Raw genomic sequence first — 20,018 nt, 5'->3', positions numbered from 1 at the left:
TAATGTGAAACACTGCAAATTACATGTACTATGAATTATGCTCCATGTGATTGACTATGCCTATAATAATTTGAGTGAATTTTCTGACCTGCGTGTAAGAGAACTACTCGATTAAATCCTATTAATGTTAATAGCAGTTATAGACACAAACCCCATACACACTGATGGAAGGCATTCTAGAGTTGGGAAGCATTTTCTAGTTTTCAGTGAATTATAAACAGGTTCAGAAATCAGGAATCACAGCTTGGTGTTTTAACATTTACATTAGTACTTATTAAGTTTAGATGAAAAAGTGTTTTTAAAAATGTTTTTCTCTGAGCCCATGTGTGTGTTACATAACATCCACTGCTCTTTGCAGTGCAATTTCTGATTCTGATAAAATCCTTTCCTTTTTGGGGGGATTTTTTGATTGGCAACTAATGAGATTCCAACAGCTATAAGAAAGAACAATTCCTTATCTCTTTTGTTTTTCAGAAATATTAAAGAGGAATTTTATTGAATGATTTAAAAGTCACAAATCTTCTGCTATTTGAAAGGAACAGAAAATAAGAATATGTGACCATTCCTTCACAGTTTAATTGGTCAGTTGTCATCTATATTTTCTGTTATCTGATAAACTGCAATAAACATAAAGTACTTATTACAATAGATTTTTTCCTATATTATTTACACTTTCCCATTAGCAATGATTTTTTTTTTCTTCTTTTTGAATGTAAGGGCCCAAAAATTCTAGGCAAGAAGAACAATTAGTGAAAGGCAACAGGTGACAATGAGATTGGCTCATTGGAGAAAACTAGAAAAGGCCATTGTGGCTGTAGCTTAATTGGTACAAGTAGAATGAGATGAGGTAGCTTAACGTAGCTTAACTGGTACAAGTAGAATGAGATGAGGTCTGAGAGACAGGCAGGAGCTATATGATAAAGCGATTTGTACAAGAATTTTGGATCTTAGTTTACGGGCTATGGAAAGCCGTTAGAATGTTTTAAGCAAAGGAGGGGCATGATATGACTTAGGTTGTAAGAGATCACTTAGACTGTGGTGTGGAGGCTGGCGTAGTATTCATTGAGAAATGACGGTGGCTTAGATGTGGGTGGTACTAGTGGAGATAAGACCTTAAATGAGAAGGGCAAAAATATAGTGATTTTCTATGCTTTAAAAAATGATTACATAACTATTAATGTTTTAGTTTGGCATGCAGATTGTGGTAACAATAATGACAACTCTACTGATACGGTATTTCACATGTTAGAAAATCATTTTTACAATTTTTTTTTTTTTAATTCAAACTGATCTTCACTAGAATACCATAAAGAGGGGAAAACATATTTTGGTCCTGCTTTACCGAAGGTTTAGAGAAGTATAGATGTATATTATAAGTATAAGGTATAGATGATACAAACATAAGCCTCATGATTAGACTGGATTAATCAGAAAAAAGAGACTGTGTTGGGGGCAAGTGGAAGTCATTACTGAAATGGTGAATGGGAGTTACATCATGATTAATAGTGACTTCCAAATTGAATTGTGTAATTCCTCTACTTAAAACCTCTTTAGTTCCCTGTTGTCTATAAAATCACATTTAAATTCCCAGCCTAACAGGCCTTTCCCATAGTCACCACAGATACTTATACCACCCTGTGATGCATTATGCTGAATCTTACTTAAGATTCAGCTGCTGAATCTTAAATACGCTTGGCACTCTCAAGACCATGGATGTCCGTGTGCTATCCTTTCTGCCTAGAATACAGCTCAAGATACAGCTCAAAAGATACAGCTCAAATGTGAAGTCATTTTTCTTTTTAAAAAACTGAGGAAAATACTGCTTTTAAAGTAACATTTTTCGTCTAAGAATCTCTGCTGCCTTATGTCAACATTTAGTCGGTCTTCCTGCATCTTTTTGTTGTATATTCTGAACGAGTTTAAATCTTGTAGAGCAAAAACCATTTATACACATACACACACACACATGCACACCATATGAATGGTCAGTGCCTAACAAATGTTTGAGTCGATGAGAAAAAAAAGTGTATATAAAGACAACAACAGTTCTCAAAATACATCCAGTCTAGTCAGTATACCTAAAAGTGACACTTATGACACTTTTAGATAAATTTTAACTTTAATATAGAGTGAATTTGGCAGAAGCTAATGATAAATTGTTCCAAACATATGGGATATTGTGGGAAAACATGCAAATGAATAAGCAGAGCAGGATGAAAAGGGCAGGGATTTAGCTGAAATGAAAGAAGCAGATGGGGAAGTCGGGTAAGTAAAGGTAACTGATATATGAAAAGAAAGTTTGGCTGAATGTTTCTCTAAAAAAACAGTTACTTCCTTAAGCATCTAGTGACACCTTATTTCAGAAATAGTGGTGAATGTGAAGTGACGAATATTGAACATGAAGCTCATCGCAAGTCACGTAAGAAAAAGGAACACAAATAGAACTGCAATTTAAAACTGAATAAATTCTTATAACAAAATAGCCAATGTAGGTATATCTTTAATAAAAATTTGACAGTGAGCTAATCACTGGGTTTTATATTTAAAGTTTTTTTTTAATGAAGGTTAAAGACTATCTTTATGTAGTATGACTAGAATCTTGTTAAAAATCAATAAAGAAAATACAAAGCCAAGGATGGTATTATGGAATTCAAGTCATCTTAATTTCAACCAAGACTGCATCATTCAAACATTCCCAGAATATGGATACTTTTCAACTAGTTAAATTTAAAATCTGCAAAAAAATTAAGTGAGACTGGAAAATCAGTTTCCCAATGGCAGGACTATACTCTAAGGAAATTCCCATTAGCCATAATTATGAGACTTTTCCATTAACCTTGGCACTAGTTGCTTAAGAAAAAAGGAGCTGAATGAGAGGTATTTTCCACTACAAGCTAGGTTTTGCTACCAGCTAACCCAGATCAAAATTGTACACATCAATTTATATTATTAAAAAGCCTATTTGAGTCTCACCTTGTCCACTCTACCAAAATGATTAACTAATTAGCAAGTGTGAAATCGCAGCCTGAAATGGAAAAGAGGTGAAGACGTAATTATATTGGAAAATTGATTGGTCTCCTTCATAGTCGACTAGCCCAAATTGTGAAATAGAAGGCAAAAAAATTTGATAACAATTTAAATAACTTTAATAATATACTTGGTTAAAAATGCTACTTTGGTTACAATTAAAAGATTTATGTTTAATATTAGAAGTACGTCAACCTGTTTGGAAACATCATAATCTACATTTTACTGAACAAACTAAGCCTGGCATACATGGCGTGCTTGAAAATTATTCATTTAGAACTTTGGGGAGAGGTAGGGAGTATTTTTATTGGATTCTAACTTGCAAGACTTAGCTTCATTATTGCAAGTGTACACACAAATGGGTATGCGAGCACACACACACATTCTTTTGTTGTTGAAGCGATCAAGTTTGCTTCAGAGAAGAGCTTGCTAAACAGTCTTGAAGTGAACATTTGGATGAAATCTCCCCTAAGACTACTACATGTGAACTGTAGCCTTTAAAAAACCCATTCTGTATGATCTGAGGGTGAGTCAATTTTATGAATTATGAATTCAGTCAAAATTATGAATACAGTTCATCTAAATAACAATTAAAGAACCTAACCAGTGAAAGTCAAACTATTACTACACAGAAATCACTTATGGTTTTAGCATGTTAAAAAGTTTCTCAGAGGAAAAGCTTATATTGAATGTGTTTAAATAATTATAGTCCTTAGTTAATGTATAGTTAGATATACAATAGAATAATACTACACATTAAAAAAAAAACCTATTTATGTACTAAATTTAAAGCCAGAACTATAGCAGTGAAAATAACGCAATGGAATGTTGTTCATTAATTGTTTCATAGACTTTCATGATAAAGTAATGTAGAAGCTCAATAATAATAAAATATATTAGTTTTGATATAATCTTTTAAAAATCCAGACCTTTATTTCTCATAAGGCCTTCCAAAAGAAGTTATAAGAGTAAACTGTGATTTTCTGTATTGTAATCCAAAGAGAATTACTTAGGCTCTAAAATATAATTATGTATCATATTTGTGAAGTTTTTCTTAACACCTTTAAATATTATTTTTTGCATTTATAGTCCTGACAATGTTAGTCCTGATTTTTATCTGGTTCATAGGTGCTGACAATTTGTGCAAATGTAGGCAACTTCCTCTCAATTAAGATAATGAGGATCGAAACAAGTTTCTGGAAATCCACATGGGAGAACCGACAACCTACACGGTGAAAAGTCTGCAAACCTTATTATGGGAAGGAAAATGGGACTATTTAAAAAGGAAAAAGACAAGGCTTGCAGATAGGACATGAGAGCTGTCTCCAAGTAACTGAGGAGCTGTCATGTGGAATTGTGGTTTAAATTAGAATCCTATAATTATTCATTCATCTAACAAGTATGTATTGCATCCTTCCTATCTGCCAGACATGGTTCTTGGCACTGGGCATACAGTAGCAAACAAGAAAGATAACATCTCTCTTCTTATGAAGCTTACTTCAAATGGCTAAAACAGAAAATATACAAGTAAATAAATAAATGATTAAGAGCATGGTAATTTCATATGGTGCCAAGCACGGTGAAGATAAAACAACCAGGGAAATGGGGGACAGACAGAATGAGTTTTGAGTGGTCAGCGAAGAATTCTCTGAGGAGAGAATTTTTGATGTGAAAACTGAATGGGAAGCAAGAGTAGCTGTATAAAAAGCTGAGGGCAGAGCCTTCCAGGCAGAGCAAACACAAGCAAAATGGTCCTAAGAGTTGGAGGAGCCTACCATGTTGGAGGACTAGAAGGATGGCCAGGGTGGCTGGAGAAGGATGGTACAGGAAGATTGGCTTTTCATGACAATGGATTCCCAGAGGTTTTTAATAAATCTCTCTCTCTCTCTCTCTCTCTCTCTCTCTCTCTCTCTCTCTCAGTGAAATAGTAGATAGAACCAAAATAGACATAAAATCCCAAGTGCCACTCTGCTTGAAGCAGGGGGTGGGAGGCCCTCAGTGCACCTGTTCAGCTGAACTCCAAACGCTGATGGAGTCAAACTGCCTTCATTTTAGACATAGAGTAATGAGGTCCAGTGAGGATAAATTAGGAAACAGCATCATATAGAGGAAAGAGCCTGAAATAGACCAAATAGGCCTTGGTTCAAAACCTGGCATGGTAAATTTAAGGCTTTGGATGAGTAGAGCCATTTCCATGCTCCTGGGTCTTGTCTGAGGACCGAAGCATGTGAATGAAGCCATCAGGGACAAGCCAGCCACCAAGCAGTCTGTCAATTGGCCACAAATGCACTAGTGAGAATAAGTAACATCACATGGGGCAAAAAACGCCTACCCAACTGAGCCCTGACCAGATTACCAAACTATAGGATCAAGAGCAGATTACTTGTTGCTTTAAGCCACTAAATTGTGGAGTGCTTTGATATACAGCAACAGATAAGTGATACAGAAATATCTGCTAGCCTAAAATCAAAAACATGCAGCACCAGATCTCAGATTGAGAGGCAGGCAGAGGCCTCTCTTGAAAACTCAAGAGTAGTCTGTTAGTAATCTGGAAGAATGTTAGTGGAGGCTTAAAACACAGTGTAAAAAATGCTATTGGAGACTGGGAAAGAGTGGCCTTGGGACTTCCCTGGTGGTGAACTGGTTAAGAATCCACCTGCCAATGCAGGGGACACGGGTTCGAGCCCTGGTCCAGGAAGATCCCACATGTCGCGGAGCAACTAAGCCCGTGTGCCACAACTACTGAGCCTGCGCTCTAGAGCCCGCGAGCCACAACTACTGAGCCCACGTGCCACAACTACTGATGCCTGTGTGCCTAGAGCCCGGGCTCAGCAAAAAAGAGAAGCCACCGCAATGAGAAGCTCGCGCACCGCAACAAAGAGCAGCCCCCACTCGCCGCAGAGAAAGCCCGCGCGCAGCAACGAAGACCCAACGCAGCCAAATAAATAAATAAAATTAATTAATTAATTAATTTTTAAAAAAAGAGTGGCCTGTATTACGCAGTGACGGAACAAGTGGCAAGAATGTCACTGGTGATCATTCAGAAGATAGAAAATGTACATAATGCATTTGTGGATCTGACTAAAATCTCTAGACAGAATGCTGAGAGTGTCAGTTGAGTGTTTCTGCCCATGTATAGTAGGGTACTGTAAGAGAGAAAAGAGTCAAATAAGGATATATTTGACTGCTAGCAAACTTAGAGTGAGTAAAGAAAAGGAGCCTAGAACTTGCCACATTGGAAAATAAAACTATTCTTCACACTTCATCTCTCCTGGAAGGAAAAAGATTTTCCAAGTAAGAAATGACCCTGGGGTAAAGATCACATCAAGAGCATTGCTATATGATACTCTGTTAGGACTTTACAAAGATTTCAATCTGGTCCTAGTAGATTCTTTCAAGTAGACAATATTGATTCTAAGAATCTTTAGGACACTGTGTCACAGCAGAAAGACATATTCAAAATGGAGAGAAGTCTGTCTCAAAAAGACTTATGGATGTAGCTTTGGGGCATGGAGTCGGCCCTTAACAGATCTGAAAAGTTTTTAAGAGAGTTTTGTGGTGACATCACTATGACCTAGGACTAAAAGAGATAATTCAAAATAAAGCGAGAAATAGGGATTCCTAACTTTCTATGGTCAGAAACAGGCTGAAAAGGCTACTCCACTGCCAACATGGACCATCAGTGGTCATTTCTAAACAAAACAAAGCAAAACAAAACTCAGAGGACAGAAGCAAGATCCCAGAAGTTAGGGCCAATAGTGGATAGGAACAATGGATTAGGGAACCACTACTAGAGAGTAGAACTGGATCTTAATTAAGTAAGGGGCCCTGACAACATGTGCCCAACTGAATTTCAAAATTGCAATGGACAAGTGATTGCTATTTTCCTTCCATTTCTTCTCTTCCTGAATGAGAGTATCTGCTGTGGTTCTCATGACCATATCATTTTATGTTGGGTGTATAGCAGATAGACAACTTGTCTTTCTATTTCACAGAACCCTGGATCAAGTGAAGGTGAACCCAAACAGCCTTATATGGGTTAGGACCTGATACAGATCACTAGATCATAGACATTGAGCCCCAAATCATGATTGGATGACATTTTGAGTGTCTTGGAACGGGGTGGATGCATTTTGCACATGGAAGGGATGTGAATTATTGTGACCAGAGGGCAAGTTACAAAGACAGCTGCAATAATCCTTCCATGCTGTATGCATGCCCCTTTGTGATATGACTTTGCTGTTCTTCCCATCAATGAGCAGATGGTATTTACCTACTTCTTGAATACAGCCATGTATATTGTACCTTGTAACTTGCTTTGTCACAGAAAGTACAGTGGAAGTGACAGTGTGTGAATTTTGAGGTCTCAGCAAGGCCTTGCAGCTTCGAGTCTTGCCTTCTTAGAACACTGCTACCTTGTGAACAAGCCCAAGTTACTCTCCTTGATGCTGAGATATCAAGAGGCAAGAGAGATTATGAAGAGATGGAGAGAAGGGCCCGGCCATCTCAGCCATTACAGCAACTCTGACCAGACACATGCGTGGGGCCATCTTGCCTGTCCCCAGGCATCCCTCCAACTGACTGCAAATGCATGAATGAGCCCAGCAGACATCATGTGATGCAGAAGAACTTCCCATATGAGCTCAGCCAAACTACCAATGTACATAACTGAGTGAATAAATAATTGTTGTTCCAACTCCTGGGCTACTTATTTAGCTTTCTCAGACTATTACAGTTGATCCTTGAACAATGCAGACTTGAACTGCGTCCACTTGTATGCAGATTTTTTTCAATAATCAAGTACTACAGTACTGTATGGACCCATGGTTGGTCCAATATGCAGATGTGGAACCACAAATACGGAGGGCTGACTATAAAGTTGTAAGCAGATTTTCGACTTTGCAGGGGGTCGGTGCTCCTAACACCTGTGTTGTTCAAGGGTCGGCTGTATTTCATCTAAAAAAATTATACTATCTATCTTATTGTGAAGATTCAATGGATAACTTATGAAAAGTATTTACATACTATGAAAAGTAATTACATTCTAAGTAATTGATAAATGGTAGTTAGTAATGTGTGTAAAAATAATAATCATAACAACGACCTGCAATTTCAAACAACATGTTCAAGATAGTGATACAGAAGCAACTTTGGACAGAGACTGTTGTTGCCCAGGTCAAATTTCTTTTCCCTAGATGGCACTGCCTCGCCATACTTGTTAGCCTTCCTCTACGGTATTTATTTACTTGGAAAGAAAAAGAAAAAGAACGCCATATTTTAAAATCAACAATTCATTTATGTTAATAAGTTAGACTAATTTATGTCATGATGTCTCCGAGGGCAGAACTATAAAATATGGATGCAACTTATGAGAAGGCCGATTTGGGGAAATTAAAATGAATACATTTCTAAAACAGATCTTTCTATAGCTATAACAGGCTGCAGTGCCTTAAAAGATCTAGCATGTTCTGTCACTAAAGGCTACATTTCTTCTGTCAGGGCTATTGACACATAATTTGGCCAGATAATTTTTATTTCCCGTCCTAATACTGTACAATACTTATTCTGTTTTCTCAAAAATCCTCTGCATTTTAAAGGCTTAGTCAACAACCTAAATCTTAATATACAATCCATGCATTTAGAAATTCCACTGACATTTTCATTTTTAGACATGTATACATGTACTATAAAAGCAACCTGGGATATGAAAATTTTAAATTGGCCTTTTCTCCCTTGATTGAGATCAATACTCAGACCAATCCATTTTTTATATGTTAACTGTCTGTTCATATGGCTGGAAGAAAAATAAACTCAATATGCTGTTGCCAAGAAATCTATGTATTCATTTACTAATTCATTTATCCAAAGAATATCTATGAAACATTTATCAAACTCTTCCTATACACTAAGCATCGTGCTATGTGGTATAAGATTGTATTTTATGCAAACAGTTACAATCAATACTTTGATGCCAAAGAAATAATGAAGACCCTTAAATATTTCTCAGATTCTAGTTTTCAGTATTTTATGTTGAGAGAGACTCATTATTTGTACACCTACATACCTAATTATTTGATACTTATTAAAACAAAATATATGCATTCAAGACATTTTCTTACTAAAAATAAAGTACAAGTGTACTGTAATAGCTATATACAGCTTATAAATGAAGTGAACTTCTGCTTAGGTCTGAATTTGATTTATGATAGTTAGAAACACTTCTGAGTTTATCTGGGTAGTGATGAAAATATATGCACCCTACAGTTATTCCATATTTGCAGTATATAATATGTGGCTACCTATGAGAAAAAAATTATGATATAATCAGCAAAAACAAAATGTTTTATCTATTTCTTATCAGTATAATGCAAACACAGGTCAGGAGGTTATTTTATGTGAAATCTAAACAATTTCTAATATTCCCAGTTAAACAGAGCACTACTCTGGTTTGTCAGGACACTTTAGCTTTAATTAAGCTTGACAGATTGATTTCTCCCCTACCTTTTTAAACTTGAACTCAATATATATTTATATTAAAATTTATACTTATATTTTAAATATTTTTATCATGATATTTCAAATATTGTCTTTATAACACACAAACAGAATCTCAAGAAAAGCAAGCTAGGTATTTTGGGACACTCTAGGAAAGTCTGATTTGGGAAGGAAAAATATAGTTAATAAAAGCCACCTTTGATGTTATTTAACACAAAAGCAAACATAGATCTTTTTATATTTGACATTAAAAATCTTATCATTTGCCTCCCTAAAGAAAGCACATACAGCTTTTATACAGACTGCACAGTAAAGAATAATAATATTTCTGTTTACTGAGATAACAACTGGCATTTCACTGTAAGTCAATGGTCTTTCATTGCTACAGCATATTAGACCTCAATCTGGCATCTACAAATGTCGAGTATAAAAAATATATATATAGGATGAAAATCAAAGCATGTTCCAAACTCCCCAAAAAAATAAAAAAAAGGGAAACAAAGTTCACCTAAACATATTTGCTGCAGAAAGCAGTGTAATATTCAGCTGTCAATCTTGAAAAACAATGAGGGAGCCACACTGTCAGTAGGACAGGATAATAAAATCTCCAGCAGATGTTCAGGCAGGGCTCTAATTTTTACTGAACTCCCTTGGCAAGCATTTAATTTCTTTATCATATGCAAGCTCGGCAAATTGTACTTCATCAAAACTGTATTGTGAAATATTAATATTTCATATGATAACAAAACTGCATAGAATAACCTTTGTCATATTAAGAGCATCCAAATTTCAAATGTCAAGACTCTGAATTTTAATACATTTTAAGTAGACTCTTGAAATCGCATACTAAACTGTAATAAGGCTAATCTAAATTGGTATGCTATAATGCCACACAAATGTATAGTACATATAATACTTTAATAGATGTCTTTAGTAAGAGGCTGTGAAAAACATGTGTTTATAATACTGAGTTTTATACTACAATATTTCACCAATAAGAAAGCACAAAACTCATAAGAGAATAATAAATTCACAGAAATTTAATCACTAATTAGAGACAATATAAGAACACAAAACGAAAAGAAGTAGATCTCTATGAAGCAAAATGACTACTTTGCAAAATCAAGTACGGGAAAAAAATCATTTTTGAAAATAGAATTATATAAGCCCAAGGTGGCATTGTTATTTATGTCATTACAATCTGCACAGATACATTTAAAATAGTTTTTGCACAAATATTTTGTTGTACGCACCATCAAAGTAAGTAAAGTGGAGCTTCCTAAAACCCCCGTCATTATATTTTATGTGCCAACTTTAATTTGCATTTGTCCATAACTCTCCTTTTGAACCAGCATCACAGACTTCTGAATTGGTAGATTAAATTCAAATTGGAGTTTCAGAAGGAAGTTAGCTCCCACATTTATTTCTGCTGGTGATCCTAATAAAGGCAACTGCTCTTAGGTTATTGAAAGAGACAGCTTCACAAATCAATGCATGTCACCAACAGAGCAAAGACAGATGTCTCTGATTAATCAGAATTCAATTTTTGTAAGCAAACAGGAAGTTCAAAGCAAACACTTTTTTTCCCCTACAATTCTTCCCTTATACCTGATTAGCCACCTATTTCTGTTTACATATAAAATTTTTTAAATAGCATAACTAAAATAGTCATTAAGTGATATCAGAGACTCAGTTTTTCTCAACGATTAAACATTTGATTATAGCTTCCAAGTAATTCTTAAGGAAGAATTGAAATAAAAACAAATGTATTGTCAGTATTCTACAAGGTTGTAAACAATTGATTAATGATATTCTAAAGCTAAATCCAATATGTTGTTTATTTTTACACTTTGTTTAACCAAAGTATTTCTAAGTATTCAGCCAATTTATGAAGAAACCTCCCTTTAGCTATTTAAACATAAAAATATTTAACCTTTTTTTTCATGCACTAGTTTTCTAACTTTTGAGGATTCTCTAGATATTCTTGATCACACTTACACATAGCATCTTGTAAAGCTGTCAGAATAAAACAGCTGTGATGGTTTAGCCATAATAACGCCAGCTATTGATCCTAGTAAGAGGTGAAAGAAGAGAATGTGCTTAATGGGGCATATTTCTTGCGTATTATTTTCTTTGCCTAAGGATAAGGCTGATTTAAATAATGATACTCTTTTCTCAGTCAGCAGATACACACATTCTTATACATTAATTATTACTAACTACTGGTAAGTACTAAATATATCGATAGGTGTAGCATTTAAAATTTTATCAATAAAGGGCCTAAAAATGTTAAATTTTGCTGTTTTTTTCTAATCCAAAACCGTGTAAGGATGCAACCCTCTACTGCATAAATTATTCCACTTTGAAAACATACACTTCTATGCTTTCTGTACTTTAAAGAATCAATCTGAACTTTAATATGTAGTTTATTTTCTACTAAGTATGTCCACTTGCATTGTGAGTACAAAGTCATAATATCAAATTAAACTCAGGTATTGTATTTGGGGAAAGGTTTCTGTATTTAAAAATTCAAGAAGAATCTTATTCCCAGCACCAGTAATTTACAATAAGTGATTTTTTTTGGCACGGCTTTGATTCCAGGATTATGTGCAAATAAAATTCATTGTCTCTCTAACTTTGAGTTGAGGCATATGTCCTCATTCACATACATCCAGAAATCACAAAACAATTAATAATGCCGACATAAGAATAAGTAAGTTTGGGATTATTAAATGAAATAGACACTCTGTAGTATTTATATTTTTGATGCTTCTTAGACAAAACACAATGAAAACTCTATGCCATTCCCCCTCCATGGGACAGAAGGAATAGAAGGAAATTAAAGACTCATTTGTAATAATAGGTTTTATCCAGTAGTTTAATAATAGTTATTTATAGGTCAGAAAAATCTTTCCATTATAATATTTATGCCCTAATTAAAATACATGATAGATATTTAAACATGACTTCAAAAATAATTTCTTACCTTATCAAGAGAGAAAGTTTTGGTCAGAGCAAAGCCCCATCCAGCTTCAAAAGCTCTACGAATCATTGATGAACTGCTAGTTGGAGTTGCACTGGCAAGACCAAAAGGATTTGTAAACTTCAATCCAGCCATTTCCACACTAATGTCCACCAGATCAATAGGAGTATAAAAGAGGGGTAGTTGAGGCGTGGCAGAAACTGAAGCTCCATATTGTGACTGCGAAAAAACAAATAGCCAATAATTATTCTTGTATCACATCTGATTTTCCCATATAATCTTTTACAAAAATCACTTCAACACAGCATTTAAATTAATATAGATTACATCGGTCTGTTTGGAGTGATGAAAATTAGCAAAAAAGTCAGTTAGCAGAGAACCAAATTCATATAATATCATCTTTTTCTAATTTAAAAAGTAGTTTAGAGAGTACTAATGGAAATAATATCAATTAAATAAACAATAAAACTACACTTAAAACATTCTGAGATTCAAACACAAAAGGGAGTAATTTCAGAATTTATCTCCTTGGTCCCATTAGCCCAACCTTTTTGTACTTAATTTGTGGAAATGTCTTTAGTGCTCAGAGATAAGGGCAACAGCAAGTCAGGAGTCCTAAATTCAATTTCCAGTAACCTCACTCTATTTATGAGATTTTAGGAAAGCCACCTAACACATCCTTTCCTTTTCTTCTTTACCGTTTTCAGTACAGCAGCATGAATGCTGGTTGCCTAATTTCCTACCTCCTAGGGATCCTGGAAAATGCAGGAGATCAAAAGCCACAGGGAGACATCTAATTTGGAAAGTGGGTAATGTATTCATGTGCATGAGGGGACTTTCTTCAGAAACCAAACAGGTACCAAACAGTATAGAAATTTCAACTGTAATCTCTCAAAACTGTAAAACTACCTTTGTTAAATGAACAGTTAAAAGCAACTTTGCATTACTGGAAAGATTCAATCAAAAAACCCTTTACAAAGTGCATGGCCCACTGAAACACAGTAGGTGCTTGCTAAATGTTGTCTCTCTGGTTGCAGAGGTTATTGAACATTTCATCAGGTCTTTTGTTTGTAAAATGTCTCTGTCTCTGAGGAGCTTCAAGATGGCGGAAGGGTAAGATGTGGAGATCACCTTCCTCCCCACAAATACATCAGAAATACATCTACATGTGGAACAACTCCTACAGAATACCTACTGAATGCTGGTAAAAGGCCTCACACCTCCCAAAAGGCAAGAAACACCCCACATACCTGGGTAGGGCAAAAGAAAAAACAGAGACAAAAGAATAGGGACGGGACCTGCACCAGTGGGAGGGAGCTGTAAAGGAGGAAAGGCTTCCACACACTAGGAAGCCCCTTTGCGGGTGGAGACAGCAGGTGGCGGAGGGGGAAACAGAACCGCGGAGGAAAGCACAGCAACAGGGGTGCAGGGGGCAAAGCGGTGAGATTCCCGCACAGAGGATCGGTGCCGACCGGCACTCACCAGCCCAAGAGGCTTGTCTGCTCACCCGCCGGGGCAGGCGGGGCTGCGAGCTGAGGCTCGGGCTTCGGTCGGAGCGCAGGGAGAGGACTGGGGTTGGCGGTGTGAACACAGCCTGCAGGGGGTTAGTGCGCCACGGCTGGCCGGAAGGGAGTCCAGGGAAAAGTCTGGACCTTCCGAAGAGGCAAGAGACTTTTTCTTCCCTCTTTGTTTCCTGGTGCGCAAGGAGATAGGATTAAGAGCACGGCTTAAAGGAGCCCCCGAGACGGGCGCGAGCCGCGGCTATCAGAGCGTACCCCAAAGACGGGCATGAGACGCTAAGGCCGCTGCTGCCGCCACCAAGAAGCCTGTGTGCAAGCACAGGTCACTATCCACACCTCCCTCCCGGGAGCCTGTGCAGCCCACCACTGCCAGGGTCCCGTGATCCAAGGACAACTTTCCCGGGAGAACACATGGAGTGCCTCAGGCTGGTGTAATGTTATGCCGGCCTCTGCCGCCACAGGCTCACCCCACATCCGCACCCCTCCCTCCCCCCGGCCTGAGTGAGCCAGAGACCCCGAAGCAGCTGCTCCTTTAACCCCATCCTGTCTAAGCAAAGAACAGATGCCCACAGGCGACCTACAAGTGGTGGTGGGGGGGCGAATCCAAAGCTGAACCCCGGGAGCTGTGCAAAAAAAGAAGAGAAAGGGAAATCTCTCCCAGCAGCCTCAGGAGCAGCGGATTAAATCTCCACAATCTACTTGATGTACCCTGCGTCTCTGGAATACCTGAATAGACAATGAATCATCCCAAATTGAAGAGGTGGACTTTGGGAGCAATGATATATATATATATTCTTTTTCCCTATTTCTCTTTTTGTGAGGGTGTATGCGTATGTTTCTGTGTGTGATTTTGTCTGTATAGCTTTGCTTTTACCATTTATCCTAGGGTTCTGTCTGTCCACTTTTTTTTTTTGTAATACTTTTCAGCATTTGTTATCATTGGTGATTTTGTTTTTTGGTTTGGTTGTTCTTTCTTTCTTTTTTTAATTACATTAAAATATTTTTTGTAACTATTTTTTGTTTTTTATTATAATATTTTTTTAAAAAAATCTTTTCTTTCTGCCTTTTATTCTGAGCTGTGTGGATGACAGGCTCTTGGTGATCCAGCCAGGCCTCAGGGCTGTGCCTCTGAGGTGGGAGAGCCAAGTTCAGCACATTGGTCCACCAGAGACCTCCCAGCTCCACGTAACATCAAATGGCAAAAATCTCCCAGAGATCTCCATCTAAACACCAAGACCCAGTTCCACTCAACGATCAGCAAGTTACAGTGCTGGACACCCTATGCCAAACAACTAGCAAGACAGGAACATAACCCCACCCATTAGCAGAGAGACTGCCTAAAATAATAATAAAGCCATAGACACACCAAAACACACCACCAGACGTGGACCTGCCCACCAGAAAGACAAGATCCAGCCTCATTGACCAGGACACAGGCATTGGTCCCCTCCACCAGGAAGCCTAAACCTACTGAACCAACCTTAGCCACTGGGGGTAGACACCAAAAACAATGGGAACTATGAACCTGCAGCCTGCAAGAAGGAGACGTCAAACACAGTAAGTTAAGCAAAATGAGAAGACAAAGAAACACATAGCAGATGAAGGAGCAAGGTAAAAACCCAGCAGACCTAACAAATGAAGAGGAAATAGGCAGTGTACCTGAAAAAGAATTCAGAATAATGATAGGAAATATGATCCAAAATCTTGGAAATAGAATGGAGAAAATAGAAGAAACGATAACAAGATCTAGAAGAACTAAAGAGCAAACAAACAATCATGAGCAACACAATAAATGAAATTAAAAATTCTCTAGAAGGGATCAATAGCAGAACAACCGAGGCAGAAAAACGGATAAGTGACCTAGAAGATAAAAGAGTGGAAATAACTACTGCAGAGCAGAATAAAGAAAAAAAAGAAAGAATTGAGGACAGTATCAGAGAACTCTGGGACAATATTAAACAAACCAACATTCGAATTATAGGGGTCCCAGAAGAAGAGAAAAAGAAAGGAACTGAGAAAATATTTGAAGAGATTATAGTCGAAAAATTCCCTAATATGTGAAAGGAAATAGTTAATCAAGTAAGTCCAGGAAGGACAGAGAATCCCATACATGATAATTCCAAGGAGAAGTACACCTTCAAGACACATATTAATCAAACTATCAAAAATTGAATACAAAGAAAAAATATTAAAAGAAGCAAGGGAAAAACAACAAATAACATACAAGGGAATCCCCATAAGGTTAACAGCTGATCTTTCAGCAGAAACGCTGCAAGCCAGAAGGGAGTGGCAGGACCTATTTAAAGTGATGAAAGGGAAAAACCTACAACCAAGATTACTCTATCCAACAAGGATCTCATTCAAAGTTGATGGAGAAATTAAAAACCTTACAGACAAGGAAAAGATAAGAGAATTCAGCACAACCAAGCCAGTTTTAAAACAAATGCTAAAGGAACTTCTCCAAGCAGGAAACACAAGAGAAGGAAAAGACCTACAATAACAAACCCAAAACAAGAAGAAAATGGTAACAGGAACATACATATCAATAATTACCTTAAATGTAAATGGATTAAATGCTCTAACCAAAACACATAGACTGGCTGAAGAGATACAAAAACCAGAGCTGTATATACGCTGTCTACAAGAGACCCACTTCAGACTTAGGGACACATACAAAGTGAGGGCATGGAAAAAGATATTCCATGCAAATGGAAATCAAAACAAAGCTGGAGTAGCAATTCTAATATCAGACAAAATAGACTCTAAAACAAAAACTATTACAAGAGATAAAGAATGATGCTACATAATGATCAAGGGATCAATCCAAGAAGAAGATATAACAATTATAAATATCTATGCACCCAACATAGGAGCACCTCAATACATAAGGCAAACACTAACAGCCATGAAAGGGGAAATCGACAGTAACACAATCATAGTAGGGGACTTTAACACCCCACTTTCACCAATGGACAGACCATCCAAAGAGAAAATAAATAAGGAAACACAAGCTTTAAATGCTACATTAAACAAGATAGACTGAATTGATATTTATAGGACATTCCATCCAAAAACAACAATACACTTTCTTCTCAAGTCCTCATGGAACATTCTCCAGGATAGATCATATCCTGGGTCACAAATCAAGCCTTGTTAAATTTAAGAAAATTGAAATTGTATCAAATATCTTTTCTGACCACAACGCTATGAGACAAGATATCAATTACAGGAAAAATCTGGAAAAAATACAAACACAGGGAGGCTAAACAATACACTACTTAATAACCAAGAAATCACTGAAGAAATCAAAGAGGAAATCAAAAAATACCTAGAAACAAATGACAATGAAAACAGGACGACTCAAAACCTGTGGGATGCAGCAAAAGCAGTTCTAATAGGGAAGTCTATAGCAATACAATCCTACCTTAAGAAACAAGAAACATCTCAAATAGACAACCTAGCCTTACACCTAAAGCAATTAGAGAAAGAAGAACAAAAAAACTCCAAAATTAGCAGAAGGGAAGAAATCATCAAGATCAGATCAGAAATAAATGAAAAAGAAATGAAGGAAACAATAGCAAAAATCAATAAAACTAAAAGATGATTTTTTGAGAAGATAAACAAAACTGATAAACCATTAGCCAGACTCATCAAGAAAAAAATGGAGAAGACTCAAATCAACAGAATTAGAAATGAAATAGGAGAAGTAACAACTGACACTGCAGAAATACAAAGAATCATGAGAGATTACTACAAGCAACTATATGCCAATAAAATGGACAACCTGGAAGAAATTGGACAAATTCTTAGAAAAGCACAACCTTCTGAGACTGAACCAGGAAGAAGTAGAAAATATAAACAGACCAATCACAAGCAGTGAAATTGAAACTGTGATTAAAAATCTTCCAACAAACAAAAACCTAGGATCAGATGGCTTCACAGGCAAATTCTATCAAACCTTTAGAGAAGAGCTAACACCTATCCTTCTCAAACTTTTCCAAAATATAGCAGAGGGAGTAACACTCCCAAACTCATTCTATGAGGCCACCATCACCCTGATAGCAAAACCAGACAAAGATGTCACAAAACAACAAAACTACAGACCAATATCATTGATGAACTTAGATGCAAAAATCCTCAACAAAATACTAGCAAACAGAATCCAACAGCACATTAAAAGGACCATACACCATGATAAAGTGGGGTTCATCCCAGGAATGCAAAGATTCTTCAATATACGGAAATCAATCAATGTGATACACCATCTTAACAAACTGAAGGAGAAAAAACATATGATCATCTCAATAGATGCAGAGAAAGCTTTCGACAAAATTCAACACCGATTTATGACAAAAAACCTCCAGAAAGTAGGCATAGAGTGAACATATCTCAACATAATAAAGGCCATATATGACAAACCCACAGCCAACATCATCCTCAAAGGTGAAAAACTGAAACTATTTCCACTTAGTTCAGGAAGAAGACAAGGTTGCCCACTCTCACCACTATTATTCAACATAGTTTTGGAAGTTTTAGCCACAGCAATCAGAGACGAAAAAGAAATAAGAGGAATCCAAATTGGAAAAGAAAATAAAGCTGTCACTGTTTGCAGATGACATGATAATATACATACAGAATCCTAAAGATGCTACCAGAAAACTACTAGAGGTATAATCAGTGAATTTGGTAAAGTAGCAGGATACAAAATTAATGCACAGAAATCTCTTGCATTCCTATACACTAATGATGAAAAATCTGAAAGAGAAATTTAGGAAACACTACCATTTACAATTGCAGTAAAAAGAATAAAATACCTAGGACTAAACCTACCTAAAGAGACAAAAGACCTGTATGCAGAAAATTATAAGACACTGATGAAAGAAATGAAAGATGATACAAATAGATGGCGAGATATACCATGTTCTTGGATTGGAAGAATCAACATTGTGAAAATGACTCTACTAACCAAAGCAATCTACAGATTCAATGCAATCCCTATCAAACTACCACTGGTATTTTTCATAGAACTAGAACAAAAAATTTCACAATTTGTATGGAAACACAAAAGACCCTGAATAGAAAACGCAATCTTGAGAATGAAAAACGGAGCTGGAGGAATCAGGCTCCCTGATTTCAGACTACACTACAAAGCTACAGTAATCAAGACAGTATGGTACTAGCACAAAAACAGAAATATAGATCCATGGAACAGGATAGAAAGCTCAGGGATAAACCCACGCACATATAGTCACCTTATCTTTGATAAAGGAGGCAAGAATATAGAATGGAGAAAAGACATCCTCTTCTAAAAGTGGTGCTGGGAAAACTGGACAGGTACATGTAAAAATAAAGAAATTAGACACTCCCTAACAGCATACACAAAAATAAACTCAAGGGCTTCCCTGGTGGCGCAGTGGTTAAGAATCCGCCTGCCAATGCAGGGGACACGGGTTCGAGCCCTGGTCTGGGAAGATCCCACATGCCGCAGAGCGGCTAGGCCCTCACGCCACAACTACTGAGCCCGTGTACCACAACTAGTGAAGCCTGTGCTCCTAGAGCCCGTGCTCCGCAACAAGAGAAGCCACCGCAATGAGAAGCCTGCGCCCTGCAATGAAGAGTAGCCCTCGCTTGCGCAACTAGAGAAAGCCCGTGTGCAGCAAGAAGACCCAATGCAACCAAAAATAAATTAATTAATTAAAAAAAAATAAAATAAAAAATAAACTCAAAATGGATTAAGGACCTATATGTAAGGCCAGAAACTATCAAACTCTTAGAGGAAAACATAGGCAGAACACTCTATGACATAAATCACAGCAAGGTCCTTTTTGACCCACCTCCTAGAGAAATGGAAATAAAAATAAACAAATGGGACCTAATGAAACTTAAAAGCTTTTACACAGCAAAGGAAACCATAAACAAGATGAAAAGACAACCCTCAGAATGGGAGAAAATATTAGCAATTGAAGCAACTGACAACAGATTAATCTCCAGAA

The 20,018-nt window shown here is 36.8% G+C and overlaps 1 protein-coding gene across 2 annotated transcripts in view; it reads right to left on the bottom strand.

Moving 5' to 3' along the window:
* DPYD (dihydropyrimidine dehydrogenase) overlaps positions 1–20,018 on the bottom strand; it is an 815,412-nt gene that overhangs the window by 382,171 nt on the left and 413,223 nt on the right. For both annotated transcript variants that reach the window (XM_082655551.1, XM_082655550.1), the window contains exon 13: positions 12,509–12,724. In XM_082655551.1, the coding sequence (XP_082511677.1) occupies positions 12,509–12,724 (216 nt within the window). The remainder of the gene's footprint in view (positions 1–12,508; positions 12,725–20,018) is intronic.

This window comes from Grampus griseus (assembly GCF_964374135.1).
Source record: "Grampus griseus genome assembly, chromosome: 1".
Lineage (NCBI taxonomy): Eukaryota > Metazoa > Chordata > Mammalia > Artiodactyla > Delphinidae > Grampus > Grampus griseus.
Note: the sequence above shows the minus strand (reverse complement) of the source record. Positions and strands in the feature narration are given on the sequence as shown.